Source organism: Leptopilina heterotoma, unplaced genomic scaffold (assembly GCF_015476425.1).
Source record: "Leptopilina heterotoma isolate Lh14 unplaced genomic scaffold, ASM1547642v1 Lhet_42, whole genome shotgun sequence".
Lineage (NCBI taxonomy): Eukaryota > Metazoa > Arthropoda > Insecta > Hymenoptera > Figitidae > Leptopilina > Leptopilina heterotoma.
The window spans coordinates 1,566,797-1,589,013 of NW_025111078.1; the positions used below are offsets into that span (position 1 = coordinate 1,566,797).

At 27.4% G+C, this 22,217-nt stretch overlaps 3 protein-coding genes across 4 annotated transcripts; 2 read left to right on the forward strand and 1 right to left on the reverse strand.

Annotated features, from left to right (window-relative positions):
* The first annotated feature begins 10,835 nt into the window (after positions 1-10,835).
* LOC122506559 lies at positions 10,836-12,360 on the forward strand. 2 transcript variants are annotated; one of them, XM_043618819.1, is made up of 4 exons: positions 10,836-10,990; positions 11,525-11,575; positions 11,954-12,034; positions 12,122-12,360. In XM_043618819.1, exons 1-4 carry the CDS (start codon positions 10,939-10,941, stop codon positions 12,244-12,246), a joined length of 309 nt encoding a protein of 102 aa, XP_043474754.1. In that variant the 5' UTR covers positions 10,836-10,938; the 3' UTR covers positions 12,247-12,360. The 2 variants fall into 2 exon arrangements, with proteins under 2 accessions (XP_043474754.1, XP_043474752.1); XM_043618817.1 differs by having other exon boundaries at positions 10,843-10,990; positions 11,942-12,034.
* On the reverse strand, positions 12,306-17,532 carry LOC122506525. The gene is made up of 5 exons (XM_043618759.1): positions 17,388-17,532; positions 16,973-17,299; positions 15,551-16,224; positions 15,362-15,445; positions 12,306-13,024 (listed from the first exon to the last, which is right to left on the reverse strand). Exons 1-5 carry the CDS (start codon positions 17,530-17,532, stop codon positions 12,362-12,364), a joined length of 1,893 nt encoding a protein of 630 aa, XP_043474694.1. The 3' UTR covers positions 12,306-12,361.
* A 732-nt stretch (positions 17,533-18,264) lies between these two features.
* LOC122506426 lies at positions 18,265-19,840 on the forward strand. The gene is made up of 2 exons (XM_043618591.1): positions 18,265-19,120; positions 19,192-19,840. The coding sequence occupies exons 1-2, from the start codon at positions 18,537-18,539 to the stop codon at positions 19,676-19,678; spliced, it is 1,071 nt and encodes a 356-aa protein (XP_043474526.1). The 5' UTR covers positions 18,265-18,536; the 3' UTR covers positions 19,679-19,840.
* The last annotated feature ends 2,377 nt before the right edge of the window (positions 19,841-22,217 follow it).

The window sequence follows — 22,217 nt, forward strand, 5'->3', positions numbered from 1 at the left end:
ATCACACCTTTCCCATAAAATGGACAAAAAAGTGTGATTTCTTGTCCATGAAATTTTTAAACATTGGTATCTTTTCTAAATTTCAATAAAAAATGTTTTTCTCTTTTTGTCCTTAAATTTTGGGCAAATACAAACAATTTTCCCCTTTGACACTTTTCTGTAGAACAAAAATCAAAAAAGTTATCACACTAGTTCCAAAAAAGGACAAAAAAGTTTGATTTCTTGTCCATGAAATTTTTAAACTTTGGTATCTTTTCTAAATTTCAATAAAATATATTTTTCTCTTTTTGTCCTTAAATTTTAGGCAAATGCAAACAACTTTTCCTTTAGACACTTTTCTGTAGAACAAAAATCAAAAAAGTTATCACACCTTTCCCATAAAATGGACAAAAAAGTGTTATTTCTTGTCCATGAAATTTTTAAACTTTGGTATCTTTTCTAAATTTTAATAAAATCGGTTTTTCTCTTTTTGACCTTAAATTTTGGGCAAAAACAAACAACTTTTCCTTTAGACACTTTCCTGTAGAACAAAAATCAAAAAAGTTATCACACCTTTCCCATAAAATGGACAAGAAGTGTTATTTCTTGTCCATAAAATTTTTAAACATTGGTATCTTTTCTAAATTTTAATAAAATATATTTTTCTCTTTCTGTCCTTAAATTTTGGGCAAATACAAACAACTTTTCCTTTAGACACTTTTCTGTAGAACAAAATCAAAAAAGTAATCACACCTTTCCCATAAAATGGACAAAAAAGTGTGATTTCTTGTCCATGAAATTTTTAAACATTGGTATCTTTTCTAAATTTCAATAAAAATTGTTTTTCTCTTTTTGTCCTTAAATTTTGGCCAAAAACAAACAACTTTTCCTTTAGACACTTTCCTGTAGAACAAAAATCAATAAAGTTATCACACCTTTCCCATAAAATGGACAAAAAAGTGTTATTTCTTGTCCATGAAATTTTTAAACTTTGGTATCTTTCCAAGAGTTCAATAAAAAATGTTTTTCTCTTTTTGTCCTTAAATTTTGGGCAAAAACAAACAACTTTTCCTTTAGACACTTTCCTGTAGAACAAAAATCAAAAAAGTTATCACACATTTCCCATAAAAAGGACAAAAAAGTGTGATTTCTTGTCCATTAAATTTTTAAACATTGGTATCTTTTCTAAATTTTAATAAAATATATTTTTCTCTTTTTGTCCTTAAATTTTGGGCAAATACAAACAACTTTTCCTTTAGACACTTTTCTGTAGAACAAACATCAAAAAAGTTATCACACTAGTTCCAAAAAAGGACAAAAAAGTGTGATTTTTTGTCCATGCAATTTTTAAACTTTGGTATCTTTTCTAAATTTTAATAAAAAATGTTTTTTTTTTTGTCCTTAAATTTTGGGCAAATACAAACAACTTTTCCTTTAGACACTTTCCTGTAGAACAAAAATCAAAAAAGTTATCACACATTTCCCATAAAAAGGACAAAAAAGTGTGATTTCTTGTCCATGAAATTTTTAAACATTGGTATCTTTTCTAAATTTTAATAAAATCGGTTTTTCTCTTTCTGTTCTTAAATTTTGGGCAAATACAAACAACTTTTCCTTTAGACACTTTTCTGTAGAACAAAAATCAAAAAAGTAATCACACCTTTCCCATAAAATGGACAAAAAAGTGTGATTTCTTGTCCATGAAATTTTTAAACATTGGTATCTTTTCTAAATTTCAATAAAAAATGTTTTTCTCTTTTTGTCCTTAAATTTTGGGCAAATACAAACAATTTTCCCCTTTGACACTTTTCTGTAGAACAAAAATCAAAAAAGTTATCACACTAGTTCCAAAAAAGGACAAAAAAGTTTGATTTCTTGTCCATGAAATTTTTAAACTTTGGTATCTTTTCTAAATTTCAATGAAAAATGTTTTTCTCTATTTGTCCTTAAATTTTAGGCAAATACAAACAACTTTCCCCTTTGGCATTTTTCTGTACAACAAAAATCAAAAAAGTTATCACACTTTTCCCATAAAATGGACAAAAAAGTGTTATTTCTTGTCCATGAAATTTTTAAACATTGGTATCTTTTCTAAATTTCAATAAAAAATGTTTTTCTCTTTTTGTCCTTAAATTTTGGGCAAAAATAAACAACTTTTCCTTTAGACACTTTCCTGTAGAACAAAAATCAAAAAAGTTATCACACCTTTCCCATAAAATGGACAAAAAGTGTTATTTCTTGTCCATGAAATTTTTAAACATTGGTATCTTTTCTAAATTTTAATAAAATATATTTTTCTCTTTTTGTCCTTAAATTTTGGGCAAATACAAACATCTTTTCCTTTAGACACTTTTCTGTAGAACAAAAATCAAAAAAGTTATCACACTTTTCGCATAAAATGGACAAAAAAGTGTTATTTCTTGTCCATGAAATTTTTAAACTTTGGTATCTTTCCAAAAGTTCAATAAAAAATGTTTTTCTCTTTTTGTCCTTAAATTTTAGGCAAAAGCAAACAACTTTTCCTTTAGACACTTTAATGTAGAACAAAAATCAAAAAAGTTAAAACACTAGTTCCAAAAAAGGAAAAAAAGTGTGATTTCTTGTCCATGAAATTTTTAAACTTTGGTATCTTTACTAAATTTCAATAAAAAATGTTTTTCTGTTTTTGTCCTTGAATTTTGGGCAAAAACAAACAACTTCTCCCTTTGACATTTTTCTGCAGAACAAAAATCAAAAAAGTTATCACACTTTTCCCATAAAATGGACAAAAAAGTGTTATTTCTTGTCCATGAAATATTTAAACTTTGGTATCCTTTCTAAATTTCAATAAAATATGTTTTTCTTTTTTTGTCCTTAAATTTTGGGCAAAAACAAACAACTTTTCCTTTAGACACTTTCCTGTAGAACAAAAATCAAAAAAGTTATCACACATTTCCCATAAAATGGACAAAAAAGTGTTACTTCTTGTCCATGAAATTTTTAAACATTGGTATCTTTTCTAAATTTCAATAAAATAAATTTTTTTTTTTGTCCTTAAATTTGGGGCAAAAACAAACAACTTTTCTTTTAGACACTTTCCTGTAGAACAAAAATCAAAAAAGTTATAACACATTTCCCATAAAAAGGACAAAAAAGTGTGATTTCTTGTCCATGAAATTTTTAAACTTTGGTATCTTTTCTAAATTTCAATAAAACATGTTTTTCTCTTTTTGTCCTTAAATTTTGGGCAAATACAAACAACTTTCCCCTGTGACACTTTTCTGTAGAACAAAAATCAAAAAAGTTATCACACATTTCCCATAAAATGGACAAAAAAGTGTTATTTCTTGTCCATGAAATTTTTAAACTTTGGTATCTTTCCAAAAGTTCAATAAAAAATGTTTTTCTCTTTTTGTCCTTAAATTTTGGGCAAAAGCAAACAACTTTTCCTTTAGACACTTTAATGTAGAACAAAAATAAAAAAAGTTATTACTCTAGTTCCAAAAAAGGACAAAAAAGTGTGATTTATTGTCCATGAAATTTTTAAACTTTGGTATCTTTTCTAAATTTCAATAAAACCTGTTTTTCACTTTTTGTCCTTAAATTTTGGGCAAAAATAAACAACTTTTCCTTTATACACTTTTCTGTAGAACAAAAATCAAAAAAGTTATCACACTAGTTCCAAAAGGGACAAAAAAGTGTGATTTCTTGTCCATTAAATTTTTAAACATTGGTATCTTTTCTAAATTTTAATAAAATATATTTTTCTCTTTTTGTCCTTAAATTTTGGGCAAATACAAACAACTTTTCCTTTAGACACTTTTCTGTAAAACAAAAATCAAAAAAGTTATCACACTAGTTCCAAAAAAGGACAAAAAAGTGTGATTTCTTGTCCATGAAATTTTTAAACTTTGGTATCTTTCCAAAAGTTCAATAAAAAATGTTTTTCTCTTTTTGTCCTTAAATTTTGGGCAAAAACAAACAACTTTTCCTTTAGACACTTTCCTGTAGAACAAAAATCAAAAAAGTTATCACACATTTCCCATAAAAAGGACAAAAAAGTGTGATTTCTTGTCCATGACATTTTTAAACTTTGGTATATTTTCTAAATTTCAATAAAACCTGTTTTTCTCTTTTTGTCCTTAAATTTTGGGCAAAAATAAACAACTTTTCCTTTAGACACTTTTCTGTAGAACAAAAATCAAAAAAGTTATCACACTAGTTCCAAAAGGGACAAAAAAGTGTGATTTCTTGTCTATTAAATTTTTAAACATTGGTATCTTTTCTAAATTTTAATAAAATATATTTTTCTCTTTTTGTCCTTAAATTTTGGGCAAATACAAACAACTTTTCCTTTAGACACTTTTCTGTAGAACAAAAATCAAAAAAGTTATCACACTAGTTCTAAAAAAGGACAAAAAAGTGTGATTTCTTGTCCATGCAATTTTTAAACATTGGTATCTTTTCTAAATTTCAATAAAAATTGTTTTTCTCTTTTTGTCCTTAAATTTTGGGCAAAAAGAAACAACTTTTCCTTTAGACACTTTCCTGTAGAACAAAAATCAAAAAAGTTATCACACTTTTCTCATAAAATGGACAAAAAAGTGTTATTTCTTGTCCATGAAATTTTTAAACTTTGGTATCTTTCCAAAAGTTCAATAAAAAATGTTTTTCTCTTTTTGTCCTTAACTTTTAGGCAAATACAAACAACTTCCCCTTTTAACATTTTTCTGTACAACAAAAATCAAAAAAGTTATCACACTTTTCCCATAAAATGGACAAAAAAGTGTTATTTCTTGTCCATGAAATATTTAAACTTTGGTATCTTTTCTAAATTTGAATAAAAAATGTTTTTCTCTTTTTGTCCTTAAATTTTGGGCAAAAACAAACAACTTTTCCTTTAGACACTTTCCTGTTGAACAAAAATCAAAAAAGTTATCACACCTTTCCCATAAAATGGACAAAAAGTGTTATTTCTTGTCCATGAAATGTTTAAACTTTGGTATCTTTTCTAAATTTCAATAAAAAATGTTTTTCTCTTATTGTCCTTAAATTTTGGGCAAAAACAAACAACTTTTCCTTTAGACACTTTCCTGTAGAACAAAAATCAAAAAAGTTATCACACCTTTCCCATAAAATGGACAAAAAGTGTTATTTCTTGTCCATGAAATTTTTAAACATTGGTATCTTTTCTAAATTTTAATAAAAAATGTTTTTCTCTTTTTGTCCTTAAATTTTGGGCAAAAATAAACAACTTTTCCTTTAGACACTTTTCTGTAGAACAAAAATCAAAAAAGTTATCACACTAGTTCCAAAAGGGGCAAAAAAGTGTGATTTCTTGTCCATGAAATTTTTAAACTTTGGTATCTTTTCTAAATTTCAATAAAACCTGTTTTTCTCTTTTTGTCCTTAAATTTTGGGCAAATACAAACAACTTTCCCCTTTGACACTTTTCTGTAGAACAAAAATCAAAAAAGTTATCACACATTTCCCATAAAATGGACAAAAAAGTGTTATTTCTTGTCCATGAAATTTTTAAACTTTGGTATCTTTCCAAAAGTTCAATAAAAAATGTTTTTCTCTTTTTGTCCTTAAATTTTGGGCAAAAGCAAACAACTTTTCCTTTAAACACTTTAATGTAGAACAAAAATCAAAAAAGTTATTACTCTAGTTCCAAAAAAGGACAAAAAAGTGTGATTTCTTGTCCATGAAATTTTTAAACTTTGGTATCTTTTCTAAATTTCAATAAAATATATTTTTCTCTTTTTGTCCTTAAATTTTGGGCAAAAACAAACAACTTTTCCTTTAGACACTTTAATGTAGAACAAAAATCAAAAAAGTTATTACTCTAGTTCCAAAAAAGGACAAAAAAGTGTGATTTCTTGTCCATGAAATTTTTAAACTTTGGTATCTTTTCTAAATTTCAATAAAATATATTTTTCTCTTTTTGTCCTTAAATTTTGGGCAAAAACAAACAACTTTTCCTTTAGACATTTTTGTGTAGAACAAAAATCAAAGAAGTAATCACACCTTTCCCATAAAATGGACAAAAAAGTGTGATTTCTTGTCCATGAAATTTTTAAACATTGGTATCTTTTCTAAATTTCAATAAAAATTGTTTTTCTCTTTTTGTCCTTGAATTTTGGGCAAATGCAAACAACTTTTCCTTTAGACACTTTTCTGTAGAACAAAAATCAAAAAAGTTATCACACCTTTCCCATAAAATGGACAAAAAAGTGTGATTTCTTGTCCATGAAATTTTTAAACATTGGTATCTTTTCTAAATTTCAATAAAAAATGTTTTTCTCTTTTTGTCCTTAAATTTTGGGCAAAAATAAACAACTTTTCCTTTAGACACTTTCCTGTAGAACAAAAATCAAAAAAGTTATCACACCTTTCCCATAAAATGGACAAAAAGTGTTATTTCTTGTCCATGAAATTTTTAAACATTGGTATCTTTTCTAAATTTTAATAAAATATATTTTTCTCTTTTTGTCCTTGAATTTTGGGCAAAAACAAACAACTTTTCCTTTAGACACTTTCCTGTAGAACAAAAATCAAAAAAGTTATCACACCTTTCCCATAAAATGGACAAGAAGTGTTATTTCTTGTCCATGAAATTTTTAAACATTGGTATCTTTTCTAAATTTTAATAAAATATATTTTTCTCTTTCTGTCCTTAAATTTTGGGCAAATACAAACAACTTTTCCTTTAGACACTTTTCTGTAGAACAAAAATCAAAAAAGTAATCACACCTTTCCCATAAAATGGACAAAAAAGTGTGATTTCTTGTCCATGAAATTTTTAAACATTGGTATCTTTTCTAAATTTTAATAAAATATATTTTTCTCTTTTTGTCCTTAAATTTTGGGCAAAAACAAACAACTTTTCCTTTAGACACTTTCCTGTAGAACAAAAATCAAAAAAGTTATCACACCTTTCCCATAAAATGGACAAAAAAGTGTGATTTCTTGTCCATGAAATTTTTAAACATTGGTATCTTTTCTAAATTTTAAAAAAATATATTTTTCTCTTTTTGTCCTTGAATTTTGGGCAAATACAAACAACTTTTCCTTTAGACACTTTTCTGTAGAACGAAAATCAAAAAAGTTAACACACTAGTTCCAAAAAAGGAAAAAAAGTGTGATTTCTTGTCCATGAAATTTTTAAACTTTGGTATCTTTACTAAATTTCAATAAAAAATGTTTTTCTCTATTTGTCATTAAATTTTAGGCAAATACAAACAACTTCTCCCTTTGACATTTTTCTGCACAACAAAAATCCAAAAAGTTATCACACTTTTCCCATAAAATGGACAAAAAAGTGTTATTTCTTGTCCATGAAATATTTAAACTTTGGTATCCTTTCTAAATTTTAATAAAATATGTTTTTCTCTTTTTGTCCTTAAATTTTGGGCAAAAACAAACAACTTTTCCTTTAGACACTTTCCTGTAGAACAAAAATCAAAAAAGTTATCACACATTTCCCATAAAAAGGACAAAAAAGTGTGATTTCTTGTCCATGAAATTTTTAAACTTTAGTATCTTTTCTAAATTTCAATAAAACCTGTTTTTCTCTTTTTGTCCTTAAATTTTGTGCAAATACAAACAACTTTCCCCTTTGACACTTTTCTGTAGAACAAAAATCAAAAAAGTTATCACACATTTCCCATAAAATGGACAAAAAAGTGTTATTTCTTGTCCATGAAATTTTTAAACTTTGGTATCTTTCCAAAAGTTCAATAAAAAATGTTTTTCTCTTTTTGTCCTTAAATTTTGGGCAAAAGCAAACAACTTTTCCTTTAAACACTTTAATGTAGAACAAAAATCAAAAAAGTTATTACTCTAGTTCCAAAAAAGGACAAAAAAGTGTGATTTCTTGTCCATGAAATTTTTAAACTTTGGTATCTTTTCTAAATTTCAATAAAATATATTTTTCTCTTTTTGTCCTTAAATTTTGGGCAAAAACAAACAACTTTTCCTTTAGACACTTTAATGTAGAACAAAAATCAAAAAAGTTATTACTCTAGTTCCAAAAAAGGACAAAAAAGTGTGATTTCTTGTCCATGAAATTTTTAAACTTTGGTATCTTTTCTAAATTTCAATAAAATATATTTTTCTCTTTTTGTCCTTAAATTTTGGGCAAAAACAAACAACTTTTCCTTTAGACACTTTCCTGTTGAACAAAAATCAAAAAAGTTATCACACCTTTCCCATAAAATGGACAAAAAGTGTTATTTCTTGTCCATGAAATGTTTAAACTTTGGTATCTTTTCTAAATTTCAATAAAAAATGTTTTTCTCTTTTTGTCCTTAAATTTTGGGCAAAAACAAACAACTTTTCCTTTAGACACTTTCCTGTAGAACAAAAATCAAAAAAGTTATCACACCTTTCCCATAAAATGGACAAAAAGTGTTATTTCTTGTCCATGAAATTTTTAAACATTGGTATCTTTTCTAAATTTTAATAAAAAATGTTTTTCTCTTTTTGTCCTTAAATTTTGGGCAAAAATAAACAACTTTTCCTTTAGACACTTTTCTGTAGAACAAAAATCAAAAAAGTTATCACACTAGTTCCAAAAGGGGCAAAAAAGTGTGATTTCTTGTCCATTAAATTTTTAAACATTGGTATCTTTTCTAAATTTTAATAAAATATATTTTTCTCTTTTTGTCCTTGAATTTTGGGCAAATACAAACAACTTTTCCTTTAGACACTTTTCTGTAGAACAAAAATCAAAATAGTTATCACACTAGTTCCAAAAAAGGACAAAAAAGTGTGATTTCTTGTCCATGCAATTTTTAAACTTTGGTATCTTTTCTAAATTTTAATAAAAAATGTTTTTCTCTTTTTGACCTTAAATTTTGGGCAAAAATAAACAACTTTTCCTTTAGACACTTTCCTGTAGAACAAAAATCAAAAAAGTTATCACACCTTTCCCATAAAATGGACAAGAAGTGTGATTTCTTGTCCATGAAATTTTTAAACATTGGTATCTTTTCTAAATTTTAATAAAATATATTTTTCTCTTTTTGTCCTTGAATTTTGGGCAAATACAAACAACTTTTCCTTTAGACACTTTTCTGTAGAACAAAAATCAAAAAAGTTATCACACTTTTCCCATAAAATGGACAAAAAAGTGTTATTTCTTGTCCATGAAATTTTTAAACTTTGGTATCTTTCCAAAAGTTCAATAAAAAATGTTTTTCTCTTTTTGTCCTTAAATTTTGGGCAAAAACAAACAACTTTTCCTTTAGACACTTTCCTGTAGAACAAAAATCAAAAAAGTTATCACACTAGGAATGTAATTTTGAGAATAATTAATGAAAATATTAACAAATAAAAAAATTATTTCAAAAAATACAAAAAAAATTTTTTTCTGAATTTTAAAAAAATTGGATAAAAAATGATTTTGTATATATTTTCGAAAATCTATTTGTTAAATTTTAGGTAATAATGACTGCAATAAACCTGCAAAATTTTATTACAGTCCATCAAAATTTGTCTGAGATAATTTGTTCACAATTTTTGTGACACACACACACACACATACATCTGGACATTTGCTCATAATTGAATATACATATGTTCTAGATGAAAATGAGTCCATATAACCTTCTTTTGAAAAATTGAAAATCGTCAATTATGCAAAGCTTCCTCATGAGGAAGCAAAACATTAAAAAAAACATTAAATCCTATTGACAAACCTTTAGGATGCTTGTGATCTTTAAAACACACTTCTAAGCTCGACGGGTTGCCGCCTTACAGGTGCAGTGTTTACAATAACAAACATTCTTATCCGTTTGATGATTATTCGGTCACTTTGTTTAAACAGGTTTAGCTTTCACTTTTAAAAGAATGATGTATTATTCGAAAGAATTCAAAGAGTTGGTTTTTTAATAAAGTAATTGACGGCGATATTTCATAATTTCCGCAAAACTACATGAAACTTTTATTTTATACGCTTTTCTAGGACGTCTAAGAATAAGTTTTCAATAGTATATGAATTTTTATCTTTTTTCTTCTTTTTTACCTTTCTTCAACTATTTTTATCTTTCCTTTTTTTAAATCCTACGTTTTCTTTTTATATCACACTGGACGTTAGGCAAAAAATTATAGGTTATGTTTAAGAAAGTTTTTGCTTCATTTAAGATTCGTTTTTAATAATCTGCTGTGAAAAGCAATTTTTTCAACTATTTTCCACTGTAAATAATTAACAGAAATTGTTTTTAACTCAATTAAAAATGAATCTTTATTTTAAAAACCTAAACATTTCCACGATATAACCTATAAGTTTTTGTCGCGTTAAGCGTAGGGACAAAGGATTTAAAATAATATGAAAATTAATTTTCGATCACATAACCCATCGTGAGAAAACAATAACAATGATTACATAAAAGTATATAAATTAAACTTCTCGTCAAAACGTCAAAAAATCTTTTCAATTTAATATTTCATATATTATCAGTATCAAAATGATTATCGCCAAGTGTGAATACTAATTCAGTAATTTACATACATCTAAATCAAGCAACAAAAGATTGATATTTTGCAATTATAAAAGAAGTTTATATCTCATTATCCTCAATAATTTTTTTTAAAATAAAAATATATTATGAAATTTTCTCGGAATTCAACAATTCGTAGAATTAATAGTTTTTTATTCATAATGTTAATTATTTTATATTTTGAAAATGTGTAAATTTATAAACAGACATTATAAAAAAAAATTAAGTTTAAATATTTAAATTAAATTTCTAACAAAATTTCCTAATTACTTTTGTTTCAATGCAAATGCAAATAATTGATAGATCTTGTAAACCTGTCATTAATGTGCATAAGGCAATAAATTTCTCATGGTCATTAATGATTCAGCTGATTACACGATTACAATAATTTAGTATATAACTGGAGAGACTCGAGAGTAAAAACTATCAGTCTCTCTTGTTAAGTCTGCAAAGAATAAATAAATTCACAAAAAACATGAACTTCAAAGTCTTCCTACTTTTTGGTCTTGTACTTTTCGTCTGCACCGGTATGTTCATTAAAAATTAAGAAAAATTTTTATTTTTGAACTATTTCTAAAGTAAATTTTTTTTTTACTATTTACTACCGTTTATTAATTTAACATTATTTTTTAATTTTATTTTCTTTATTATAATTACCTATGTAATTTATTTAATTTTATTTATTATATTATTTATATTTTATTATTATTATATTTAATTAATTTTGGTCTTCCGAACAGATTTTTTTAAAATACTTTATTTAATCTAATTAAGAATATTTTAAAAATTTGCTTCATTTGCACTGTTTTTTAATTAAATTAAAATGGAGAGTGTTTTTTTTATAAATAATTGCTAAGATAATTCATTTAGATCCGGTGAGTGTCCTGGTGGCAAGTGGACTAACTAAAAACTTCCATTAGTAAGAAAAGGACAAAAATTTCTCTGTCTTTTTCTAACCAATGGAGTTTTTTAGTTTGTCCACCTTCCACCAGGAGTCTTTCCGGATCTAGAATTATATTCTAGATAATTTTAAGTTATTAACAGTTTAATTTTTTTTACAGAAAATGTTAAGTCACTACCTGTCCCTGATGGAGAGGAAGCGAAACCTGCAGGTTTGTCGATTTTGCTACTAAATTTTCCGTTTTAAAATGTATAAATTATCAGAGAGTCTAAAAGGCAAATTAAACAATTGAAATAGTTGAGATACTATTGAAAGTAATTAATTTTAATTATTCCTTTTATAAAATGTTAAAAAAAGTGAGGTTCTTGGCGAATTTTAGTATTTTAGTTACCCAACCCTGGTTTCCGCGAAATATATTAGGTTGAGTCCACAATAGAAAATTAACCTATTTTCTCTCTCGTATAAAATGTTTCATTCAACTTTATTATTAATATTAAGTCGTTGATTTGTTCGTTGATTTTCTATAATTCTATAAAGAATTCAATAAAAATTGTTTTTTGATTAATATTTTTTTCAGAAGTTGCAGCAGAAGTTGCAGCAGAACCAAAGAAAGCTGACGAGGACGATGACGCTGATGAAGACATTTCTTTAAGTGATCTTGCAGAAATTAGTACGTACTGTTTTTTTATTTATGTGAATGAAACATAATATTTTACCCTAAACAGAAAATAATTGAAAATAATAATTGTTTTAACAGAGGAATTCTTTGAAGAATTAGAAAAGGGATTTGATGAGATTTTGAAGGCTCTTAAAGAAGTACAAGAGGAAACGTTATCAAAGGAGAAAGAAGCATCGACGCCACCAAAGACAGATAGAAAGTGAAATTAGTAATTTTATTTCTTTTGAATAAAAAATTTGTATCATTTGAGAATATATGTTACATTTTTTTCGAGAATTATTATTATTTGTGAATAAATATTATAACTAAAGAGAAAATTTATTTTCTTTCTTCAATGTCAGTCATATCATCCTCCTGTTCATCTTCAGTATCGCCATCTATCTTTTTATTTTGAAACTCTTCGCTGACTGTTGTACCATCTTGACAATTTTTCTCTTCGACTTGACTTTCTTTTCCTGCCACTGAATTCACGTTTTGTTCGCCATTTTCCTTTTCTGTTTTTGTTTCTATTTCGCCTTTTTCCTGATCCTCCTTCGACTCTTTTGAAGGAATACTGTCATCAGAATTCTCTATTCGATTTTGAGATTTTTTCAATTCGTCACAATCTGTTTCATTATTTTTATCAACACTAGTGGTCAAAGTTGTCTCATCAGGTTTTGTCACCTCGTCAGTTTCTAATATTGAATTTTTATCGCAGCAATTTTTATTTTCGGTGTCATTGGTTTGTTGATAGGTCGTCTCGGGACTTCCGACGTGAGGTTTCAAATTAAGTCTCTTGGGATTGCGTACTTGAATTATGAAGGGATCGGGAGAATCGTGTGTTTGCGTTGGAGAAGTTTCGAAAGTGCCATACCTTTGGGAGGCGCTCAATGTTGAACTATTGTAATAACAACAAGGATTTGTAAACTCACACTGCAACCGATTGACGATTGACGTTCTTGGAATCGAGTTGTTACGTCTTCTATTCATTTCGTCTTCCACCTGTTTGACAGAATTAAAGTGTCGAATTAAAAGCCTCATCTGGAGGCTCCTGGTGGCAAGTGGACTGATTAAAAATTTCATTAGTTGGAGAAGGATGGGCATTTCTTTGTTCTTTTCTAACTGGTGGAATTTTTTAGGTTAGTTTACTTGTTAGGCAAGTGTTTTAAAAAGTCGTGACGAATCTATCAAAATGCTGTAGTTCGTGACGATAAGTTCCGAACTAACAACATTCACCTTCCCAACCCTGGTTAAAACATCTGTTTTGCGTTGGTTTTTCACAAGACGCGCAACAAAAAAAGAGAAAATTAGTGAGAGCTTGGAGAGTATGCAGAGAATGTGGATAAAGTGGGAGATGGAGTGGATAAAAGAAAAGGAAGATTTGTGGAGGAAAATGTATGAATTAAAAGAACGTTTAATGGAGAATAAAGAGAAGGTTAAAGGAAATGAGAATGTGTCTATGCAGGTGAAAATAGAATTATCGAGGCGAGTGGATGTCATGGAAAGAGAGAAAAGAACTGCCGAGGATAGAACGTGGAGAAAAAGAAGAATTATATGGCTGTTGAGAGAGAAAGCATGGAATGAAAGAAGGAATATTGGTGAAATGATGAACGTATACGAGTGAATAAAAGTAGTTTGGATGGGAGTCATTCCATTATATTTCGACTAAAGTCGTTGCTGACTAATTTTAAAAAATTATAATATTTTGCAGGAATGATGTTAAAGATATTAGGATCACCGAACAAAAAGAATTTTTTAAATATTTTTTATATTTATTGTAAAATAAGCATCTAAAGTATATGAAGTCGTAAAAACTGTCACATTTTCATCTATTAGAAAATATTAAAGAAAACACATAATTTACTATAAAAATGTAAAAAAGTTATAAGAATTTATTAAGAATGAATTGTTTTATTATTATAAATTGATAGAAACAATTATTAATAAGAAATATTAAATAAAAAAGGATTTTAAAGTTCACCTGCCAAATAACCTAATTTTGCAAATTTCATTCACTAAATGTGAGAAAGAGAAATCATTAAATTGAATAAAACCTTATGAAATATAAAGAACCTGTGATTAACTTTTAGTTTTTCTTATCACTTTCTTCCTTTTTTCTTCATAAATGTTAAAAAATAAGCAATTAAAACTGGCACTTTGCTTATTTTCACGATTTTAAAATGCAAATAACTTCTGCCCAGAAAAATGAAAAATTACGAAAATTGGACAATAATTATTTGATCACTAAATACACTCACTGGAAAAAGATTTTCTTTGGTCCCGAAGCTATTTTCCGAAATAATTAATTTTAAACTTTTCACTATTTCTATCAGGTTAATACATGTGATTTTTTTAAAACTGAAGTTGGTTCAAAACGATTAAACAAGAAGAGCTAACTTCGTCCTTTAAAAAACACATGTATTAACCTGATAAAAATAGTAAAAAGTTTAAAGTTAATGAATTCGGAAAATAGCTTCGGGACCAAAGAAAATCTTTTTCCAGTGAGTGTATCTAGTGATCAAATAATTATTGCCCAATTTTCGTAATTTTTCATTTTTCTGGGCAGAAGTTATTTGCATTTTAAAATCGTGAAAATAAGCAAAGTGCCAGTTTTAATTGCTTATTTTTTAACATTTATGAAGAAAAAAGGAAGAAAGTGATAAGAAAAACTAAAAGTTAATCACAGGTACTTTATATTTCATAAGGTATTATTTAATTTAATGATTTCTCTTTCTCACATTTAGTGAATGAAATTTGCAAAATTAGGTTATTTGGCAGGTGAACTTAAAAATCCTTTTTTATTTAATATTTCTTATTAATAATTGTTTCTATCAATTTATAATAATAAAACAATTCTTTCTTAATAAATTCTTATAACTTTTTTACATTTTTATAGTAAATTATGTGTTTTCTTTAATATTTTCTAATAGATGAAAATGTGACAGTTTTTACGACTTCATATACTTTAGATGCTTATTTTACAATAAATATAAAAAATATTTAAAAAATTCTTTTTGTTCGGTGATCCTAATATCTTTAACATCATTCCTGCAAAATATTATAATTTTTTAAAATTAGTCAGCAACGACTTTAGTCGAAATATAATGGAATGACTCATGGTCAAAAATTTTGAGGTTAAGAGTAAGCGAACTGGGAATAAAGCCAGTAAAGGCAATTGGAACTGGAAACAAAAGCCCTGGCATTGGCGATTTTTGATAGGTTAGGGTATTTTTGTAAGGTTAATAAAAAAGCGTATAGGTTAAGTGTTTTTTTTTTTGCAAAAAAACGGAAATCTAAGTTAAGGTTGTTTAGGTTAGAACTAAAGTTTCATATCCTAACCTGAGATATTTTTCTCTGGATATTGTTCAGATAATTCTCTGCCAAAACTCGTTGAGCATGATAAGGAGCGAAATTAAAATTCACCTGTTAGAAAGAAAATTAATATTTAGCACTTAATATTAATAAATGAATAGAATAGATAGTTTAATATTCATTAATTAAAAATTAGTCTGGACTTCAAAGATTTACCCTCTCCTGACATTCTTTCTCTCTAAGAGCAGCCAAAAATTCCCTAAGTTCAGAATCAGTTTTCATTGCAAGAACAATAGGATCAAGATTACCAGTTGCTTCGGTTCCAATTCCTTGATTCTCCATTAATTTTCTATTTATTAAATGCTCGACGTGTGCCTTCAGTAAATTAACTTTCAACTGAATCATTGTTAAAATGGGAATAATATTCGATGGGGGATTCGCATTCATGTGAATATTAATCAAAGCATTAATTTGCTGAGCATTCTTCGATTCACTTAAAAGTTTATCTTTGTTCAATTGATTTATCGCTAGAACGGCATTGTTGATTGTTTCATCAACACTTTGAATTACATTCGATCCGGGAACTTTTCGTAAAATTAATCTTGTTGCGGCACACGAGATTATTCCTGCAATTGCCAAAAATTGTGACGCAAGTGCTTGTAGGTTCAATGAAGCTGGACAATGTTTCTTGGCACAAATTGTATCATCCTTAGGGTCCTTACATCTATGTTCCTCGAATTCGTTAAAAATATTTGGATTTTTAAATGTTTCATTAACAATTTCCGTTTTTGGACAACATTCACATTTTTTGCGTTCTTGATTAGATGGATTGTTGTAAATGGGAATTGGAAGTGCGTAAGGAATACAGACAGGAGATGTGTAGGGTATACCTGGGAAAAATTTATTTTTATTTATTGTCAAGAGAATTATAAAAAAAATTACGACAAAAACTGTGAAAACTTTTACGAGACTTTTGAATATAAATTACATATAAAATTTTGTCTCACGGGAATTACAAGTTTTTCGCACCCTCTGAGAGAGGGTCTTGAATGAATTTAATCTACGCACATCTTTTGAATTTATAATATAACCACTTAAAGTGAAAATCAATTTGAAGGAAGTAAATGTTTAACTAGATTTTTAAATTTATTCTTTTGAATAAAAAATACTGGAGAGATTTTGATATGTTATTTTGATGACAAAAAAATAATTTTTCCCTTTTTTAGTTTCTTTTTACAAGAAAATATTCTTTATAAAAGAATGAAGAGAGAAGAATTTTATGTTTAGAGGACATCGTAACTTTTCATTATACTTTTTTTTTATATTTTGTTTTTAGTTTTACGTTGATACTTTCTGACCACCAATTTTTTTCCCTCTTTCTTTTAAAAGAGCTATTCCTTTTCATTGACTTATATTTTTTCATAGTTGACGGAAATATTTAAAGGTCAGTTATAACTTTTAAACTTTAAATCAAAATTTTCGTTTTATGCGTTGAAATATAAAAAAGTTACAATCGCAAAATAAATGAGTTGTAATATTTTTATATTCAATTTTTAAGAATAGTTTTTTTTACGATCAACAATTTTCCATGATTGGTTTATTCAAATTACGGAAAATTTTACAAAAAATTCCATATACCTATCGATGGATGATGATAATTCATCGGATATCCAAAATTTTGTCCTAAAATTGAATTTGGCAATTGAGGCGTTGTTGGGGCAGGATTTGGGCAAGCATTCGGTAAAATAAAAATTGGCGCTGCACTATTCATGCAGGATCGAAATTGATCGAGAAGTCCTTGAGACAATGATCCAAAATAATTCTGATTTTGCATTCCCTGTGCATTGGAACATGTATTCGGATTTTGTTGATAAGGATTTGTTATTAAATTTTGACTCGGAACTTGTTGACCACCAAAGCATTCTTGTTGATATTGTTGAAAAGGATTATTCTGATAGCTCGAACCTTAAATAATCAGAATTCAAAAAAGGGAAAATTCGTAATTATTTTTTTAAAGAAAATTTTATTATTGAATTTTTAAAATGTTTACTACCTGCTTGATTTACGTTAAATGGATTCATATTAGAAATTAACTGCGGAGGGACAGTTTGCTGTTTTTGTTGATTTTGCTGATTTTGTAAATTATTTTGATTCGTTTGTGCAAATTCGTTGTTATAAAAGTTTGGAATCTGTGTCATTTTGATTAAATCGTAAACATAGTTAAACGGTTAATTTATTTTTGTTACAAACGGAAATTTTCTTTATAAATTATAAACAATTCTCACATTTTTTCTCGGCTGCATATTTAATTTTGAACGGTTTGCCAATTTTTTTTTAAATTAATAAAGATGTAGGAAAAAAAGAAATGACTTAAAATTTTGGTTCTAAATGAAGATTTGAGGTTACTTGAAGGTTGACTTTCAAATTTTTTAATTGTAAACAAAAATTTTTTTGGTACAATTTCAAGTGTCGACGAACGACCTTCTATATAGTTTCGTTTGTCTATGACTGACTCGTTTTCTTTGAGTCAAAATATTATTGAATAAATATTTATTAAATGTCATCAATAACTAAAAAATATAATTGCGAAACAATCAATGAAAGGTACAAAAATAATATTTTTAATGAAATTAAATAAAAAGGAGAAGGATTTAAGAGATATTCGCGGATGTAAAAAGGCATAGCGAGAGCATCAAATTTTACTTACAGACGAAATTTTGAAAATAAAAAATCAGGGGATTTCGGTTATTGCAACATTTAAAAAGATTCATAAAAATATCACAAATTAGGACATAATACGAAATTTAAAATTTCAATTTTTTTATGTCAGTAAAATTACAAACGGAAATTAAAAAAAGTATCTATTAAAAAAAATGATCTGGGCAAATTCGGTTGAAGAGGAAATGGTAGTGAAACATTTTTTTTTATCTGGATGTAATAGCATCAAAGGCGCACGACAAACTTTTAATGGTCAATAAACGGCAAACTCGATAATAATGATGTCATGTCTCACTAGATCTTTTATAATCTTTATGGAGGGGAATACAACATAGTATTTCCTTTCACAATTCTCAAGCAGCGTGTATCAGTATTATCATTCTCCTCGAATCGTATATTTATAACATATAATTATTTTCTTTCTTTCTCTTTGAATTTTATAACATAAATAAAGTATAACCAAAAGTTATTGAAAATTATAAGAATGAATTCAACAGAAGAAGATATAATTTTTATTAAAAATCACCTTCTACCAGAATTGGTGTACGAAAGATGTTTTTGTGATGTGGGTTCAAGAGAATTTGTCGAATACGACTCGGCCAGCGTTAAAATTCCAAATACAAAACCAACGAATAATGATGAATCTCATTATTTAGTTGATGTTGTAGTGAAATTTTCCGGTGAACCAAAAAATTTTCCCCTCTTCATTAAATTACTTGCAGTTACAGTGAATGATGTGACTTACAATTGGTTTTTAAATGAGGAAATATTTTACAATAGTCACTTGATTCGTAAAAGTGTGAACAATTTGAAAATTATTCCAAAATGTTATGCTGTCAGTATGGGTAAATATGGTCGACCTGTTCTTGTCCTTGAAGATTTATCAACGCAAAATTTTCTGAAAATTGAAAAATTGAATTTTCAAGAATTAAATTTATGCGCTCGTGCAATTGGCCTTTTTCATGAAGGCATTCTAAAGTATGTGAAAGAGAAGAATACGTCGTTAAATAATTTCACGACATTACAAATTATGGAAACGAATCAAGATTTCGAGAAAGGATTCTCCAGGTTTGGATTATACAATAAATTTTTATTCTTTCAAATAATTCTATTTTTCTGATCAATTTTTTCTTTTTCAGAATAAAAAGTCTGGTAGATTCGAAAATTTTAGCAAAGATTCTGAATACATTGGGTGATAATGATGTTGTCGATTATTTAAAATCGTCAATTATTAGGGAACAAAAAATTCTCTGCCACGGGAATTTCAGTGGACAAAATTTACTATTCAGATATGAAAATGGAATTGCAGTCGATGTAAAGGCTATTCGTTGGCATACGATAAAATACAGTTCTATTGGTATGGATTTAGCTTGTATTATTTTTGAAAATTTGTCTAAAGAAATGGGTGACATTGACGATATTTTCACTCGATATCTGGATGCTGTGAAAAGTGGATATCTTGAGAACGAAAGAAATTCCCCTTCACTGACAGAAGTTCGAAGTGCTTTTGTCTCTAATCTTCTGTACGCCTATTTTACCTTATCGTTGGATGAAAACTGTTCAGATGAGAAAATTGTGGCATTATCAGAGCAATTGGAGCGTTTTGGTGCATTCAGTGCGACGTAAATATAGAAAAGAAATCACAGAATAAGAAATTATGAAATGTATTTTTTGTACATATCTAATCATAACCTGGAATTCACTATTCAAAAATTAAAAAATAATTTGAAAAGCCATGTAAAAATATTATTATAAAATAAATAATTAAAAAGTAACTTTCAAAAATAATAAAATCAAGAAGAATTATCTAAATTTATAAAAATTAGTACCCAAATTTGAAATTTTTAAAATCGTCTTATTTATTTCTTACCCTAATTGCTACAAGGAAAAAAAGTTTTAAGAAAATTGCTAACATAGAAAAATCATCATCGATCAGTTCACATAGAAAGCTGGTCATTGGATTTGTACTTATTATGATGGAAAAAAATTATAAATATAATAAACGAATGAAACTTACATTCAGGTGGGTTGTAATTGCGAACAAAAGTAAATAAAAAATAATTAAGTGTGGACTTGAATCAATGTTGTTTGATGTTATTTTGGTATCTCAAGCGGATAAGGCAACCAAAATTGTGTTTACGAACACATTTGCATTTCGGTGGGGGGGGGGGGACGTAGACGCGATTCAGATTATAAGGGTCGCATCATGAAACATCCTGTGTAGCTTACAGCTTGCGCCGAGAGTTCGAGTTTCGTAATGGTAATGAGAATAATCTCACGGCAGCTCCTCGAGGTGGTATTTGTTTCAATTATCATTTCCAAAAGCAAAATTAATTTATATGAGGAAATATTGCGTGAGCTCTCATTTAACTGTAATGTATACACTTACTGAAAATTATATCACTTAGACATTAAATAATTATGAAATCAAATTTTATAGTAAAGTATCAGTATCAAAATTTACCTCAACTTTACAATATTTCATTTTTTACTCTTTTGTATTTATTATTTATTCTTTTTTATTTAAACTTTGAAATTTCGTTACCGACCAAAGGATTATCCGTTGATTTCAATCTGATTCTCAGTTTCTCAAAGTTTTAAAGAGATGGCACTACATCCTAAAAATTGAAATTAATCTTTTGCTATTGCTTCAGGTCAGTTCTATATCATTTACCATTCTTAATTATTATGAAATAATTATCGAAGAATTAGTTGTAGAATTTTTATTTCCATTAGAAATTTTATTATAATAAAGATTATTGATCCATTAGAGAGAGGTACGTCTGTTATTTATTATTTAAAATTTTTTCCTCTTCCCTGTATCTTATAATAATTTGAATGGATTTAATATCAGTATTTTCAACGCGAAGAGATTTTCGTTCCCAAACCTCTTCAACTTCAAATCTATTCAAATGGGAAAAATATTCTATGCTTGAAAAAGCAGTCTCGGTTTCGAAAAGTATCAAATTTGCAAAGATAGTCTTAGTTGGTTGATTTTTCCTGTACTTTGCAGTATTTTTAGAAATACTTTTTTATTAGCTATTTTTAGGGAAAAGTTTTCTTAGAGTTCAACAAATATTTATAATTTTTATTTCTTTGAATTTGAATTATAAATTATAATCTAATAGAAAATAAATAAGGTATAATTTTGGAAATTTAAAGAAAATTCCGATGAGTTATGAAAAAAGTGTTCTGCTTATATTTTTCATGAAAGGAAATCATCATAAATGTTATTTTAGATGGCAGGTCAGACCACCAAAGGAGGTTGTTTTGAAATCTTCCATCATTAACGAAAACAGCTTTGCTATATATATAAAGAACCTCTTAGTACTTGGTGTGACACTGATGCCTTGCACTTGTACCGCTTAATAGCGGATCTAAAGAGTATAAAGAAAAAAAATTGTCTTCCCATTTCCGCTAAAATATAATGAAAGTCAAATTTCGAATTTCAATTAATAAATAGCATTTGGATTTTTTTAATTTTATAAAGTTTATAAATTTTATAAAGTTTATAAATTTCATAAATTTTAAGTACCCATAGTCTTTCTTTTCGGTAAATTAATAATTCAGGAAATATTATTACGATTCATTTGGATATTCAAACACATGTGGCAAACCAAATAGAATTGCCACTCTGTGACATGCTTTACAGACGTATTCCTTTCTCTTTCAGTATAGAGATAGCGTGTGTTCTCAAATTTACCTTTCTCAAATGGAGATCGCACGTGTGGTGTGCTCTAATTTGAATACGTTTACTGCATTTTCTCATAGTATTCAACATTCACTTCTGGAAAGTGTGTTTTACAGGGACCACTTCATTGACCTAATGAAAAGCCGACCGAACACAGAATTTTCATAAATTCCAAATCCATCTATTTGCAATTTTAATTTATTAATTTTCAGATTATCTATTCATTATACATTTCATTAGATTCATATTATCACTGAAGAGAAAATATAATAACTTGGTCCTGGAATTCAAACAGTGACTGATATTAGAACACCAGAAGAAATGTTGGTCAATTAGGGGCGACAGTCATGCTGAAACATTCTAAGTTCTTCAAGGGAACTTCAACGGAGTCACACTGTTTAATCAGGACAACTCTTCATTTAAAAAGGTTTTTGTAATTTACCCAATCGAATTAATTAAAAATTATTATCCTTT

Coding starts and splice junctions, on each gene's coding strand:
- LOC122506559 (XM_043618817.1), top strand. CDS start 10,939: ATGAACTTCAAAGTCTTCCTACTTTTTGGTCTTGTACTTTTCGTCTGC. Junction 10,991..11,524: donor TGTACTTTTCGTCTGCACCG/GTATGTTCATTA, acceptor TTTTTTTTACAG/AAAATGTTAAGTCACTACCT. Junction 12,035..12,121: donor AAGTGATCTTGCAGAAATTA/GTACGTACTGTT, acceptor TTGTTTTAACAG/AGGAATTCTTTGAAGAATTA.
- LOC122506525 (XM_043618759.1), bottom strand. CDS start 17,532: ATGACACAGATTCCAAACTTTTATAACAACGAATTTGCACAAACGAAT. Junction 17,300..17,387: donor ATTTAACGTAAATCAAGCAG/GTAGTAAACATT, acceptor TGATTATTTAAG/GTTCGAGCTATCAGAATAAT. Junction 13,025..15,361: donor TCCAGAGAAAAATATCTCAG/GTTAGGATATGA, acceptor TCTGTCAAACAG/GTGGAAGACGAAATGAATAG.
- LOC122506426 (XM_043618591.1), top strand. CDS start 18,537: ATGAATTCAACAGAAGAAGATATAATTTTTATTAAAAATCACCTTCTA. Junction 19,121..19,191: donor TTCGAGAAAGGATTCTCCAG/GTTTGGATTATA, acceptor TTTCTTTTTCAG/AATAAAAAGTCTGGTAGATT.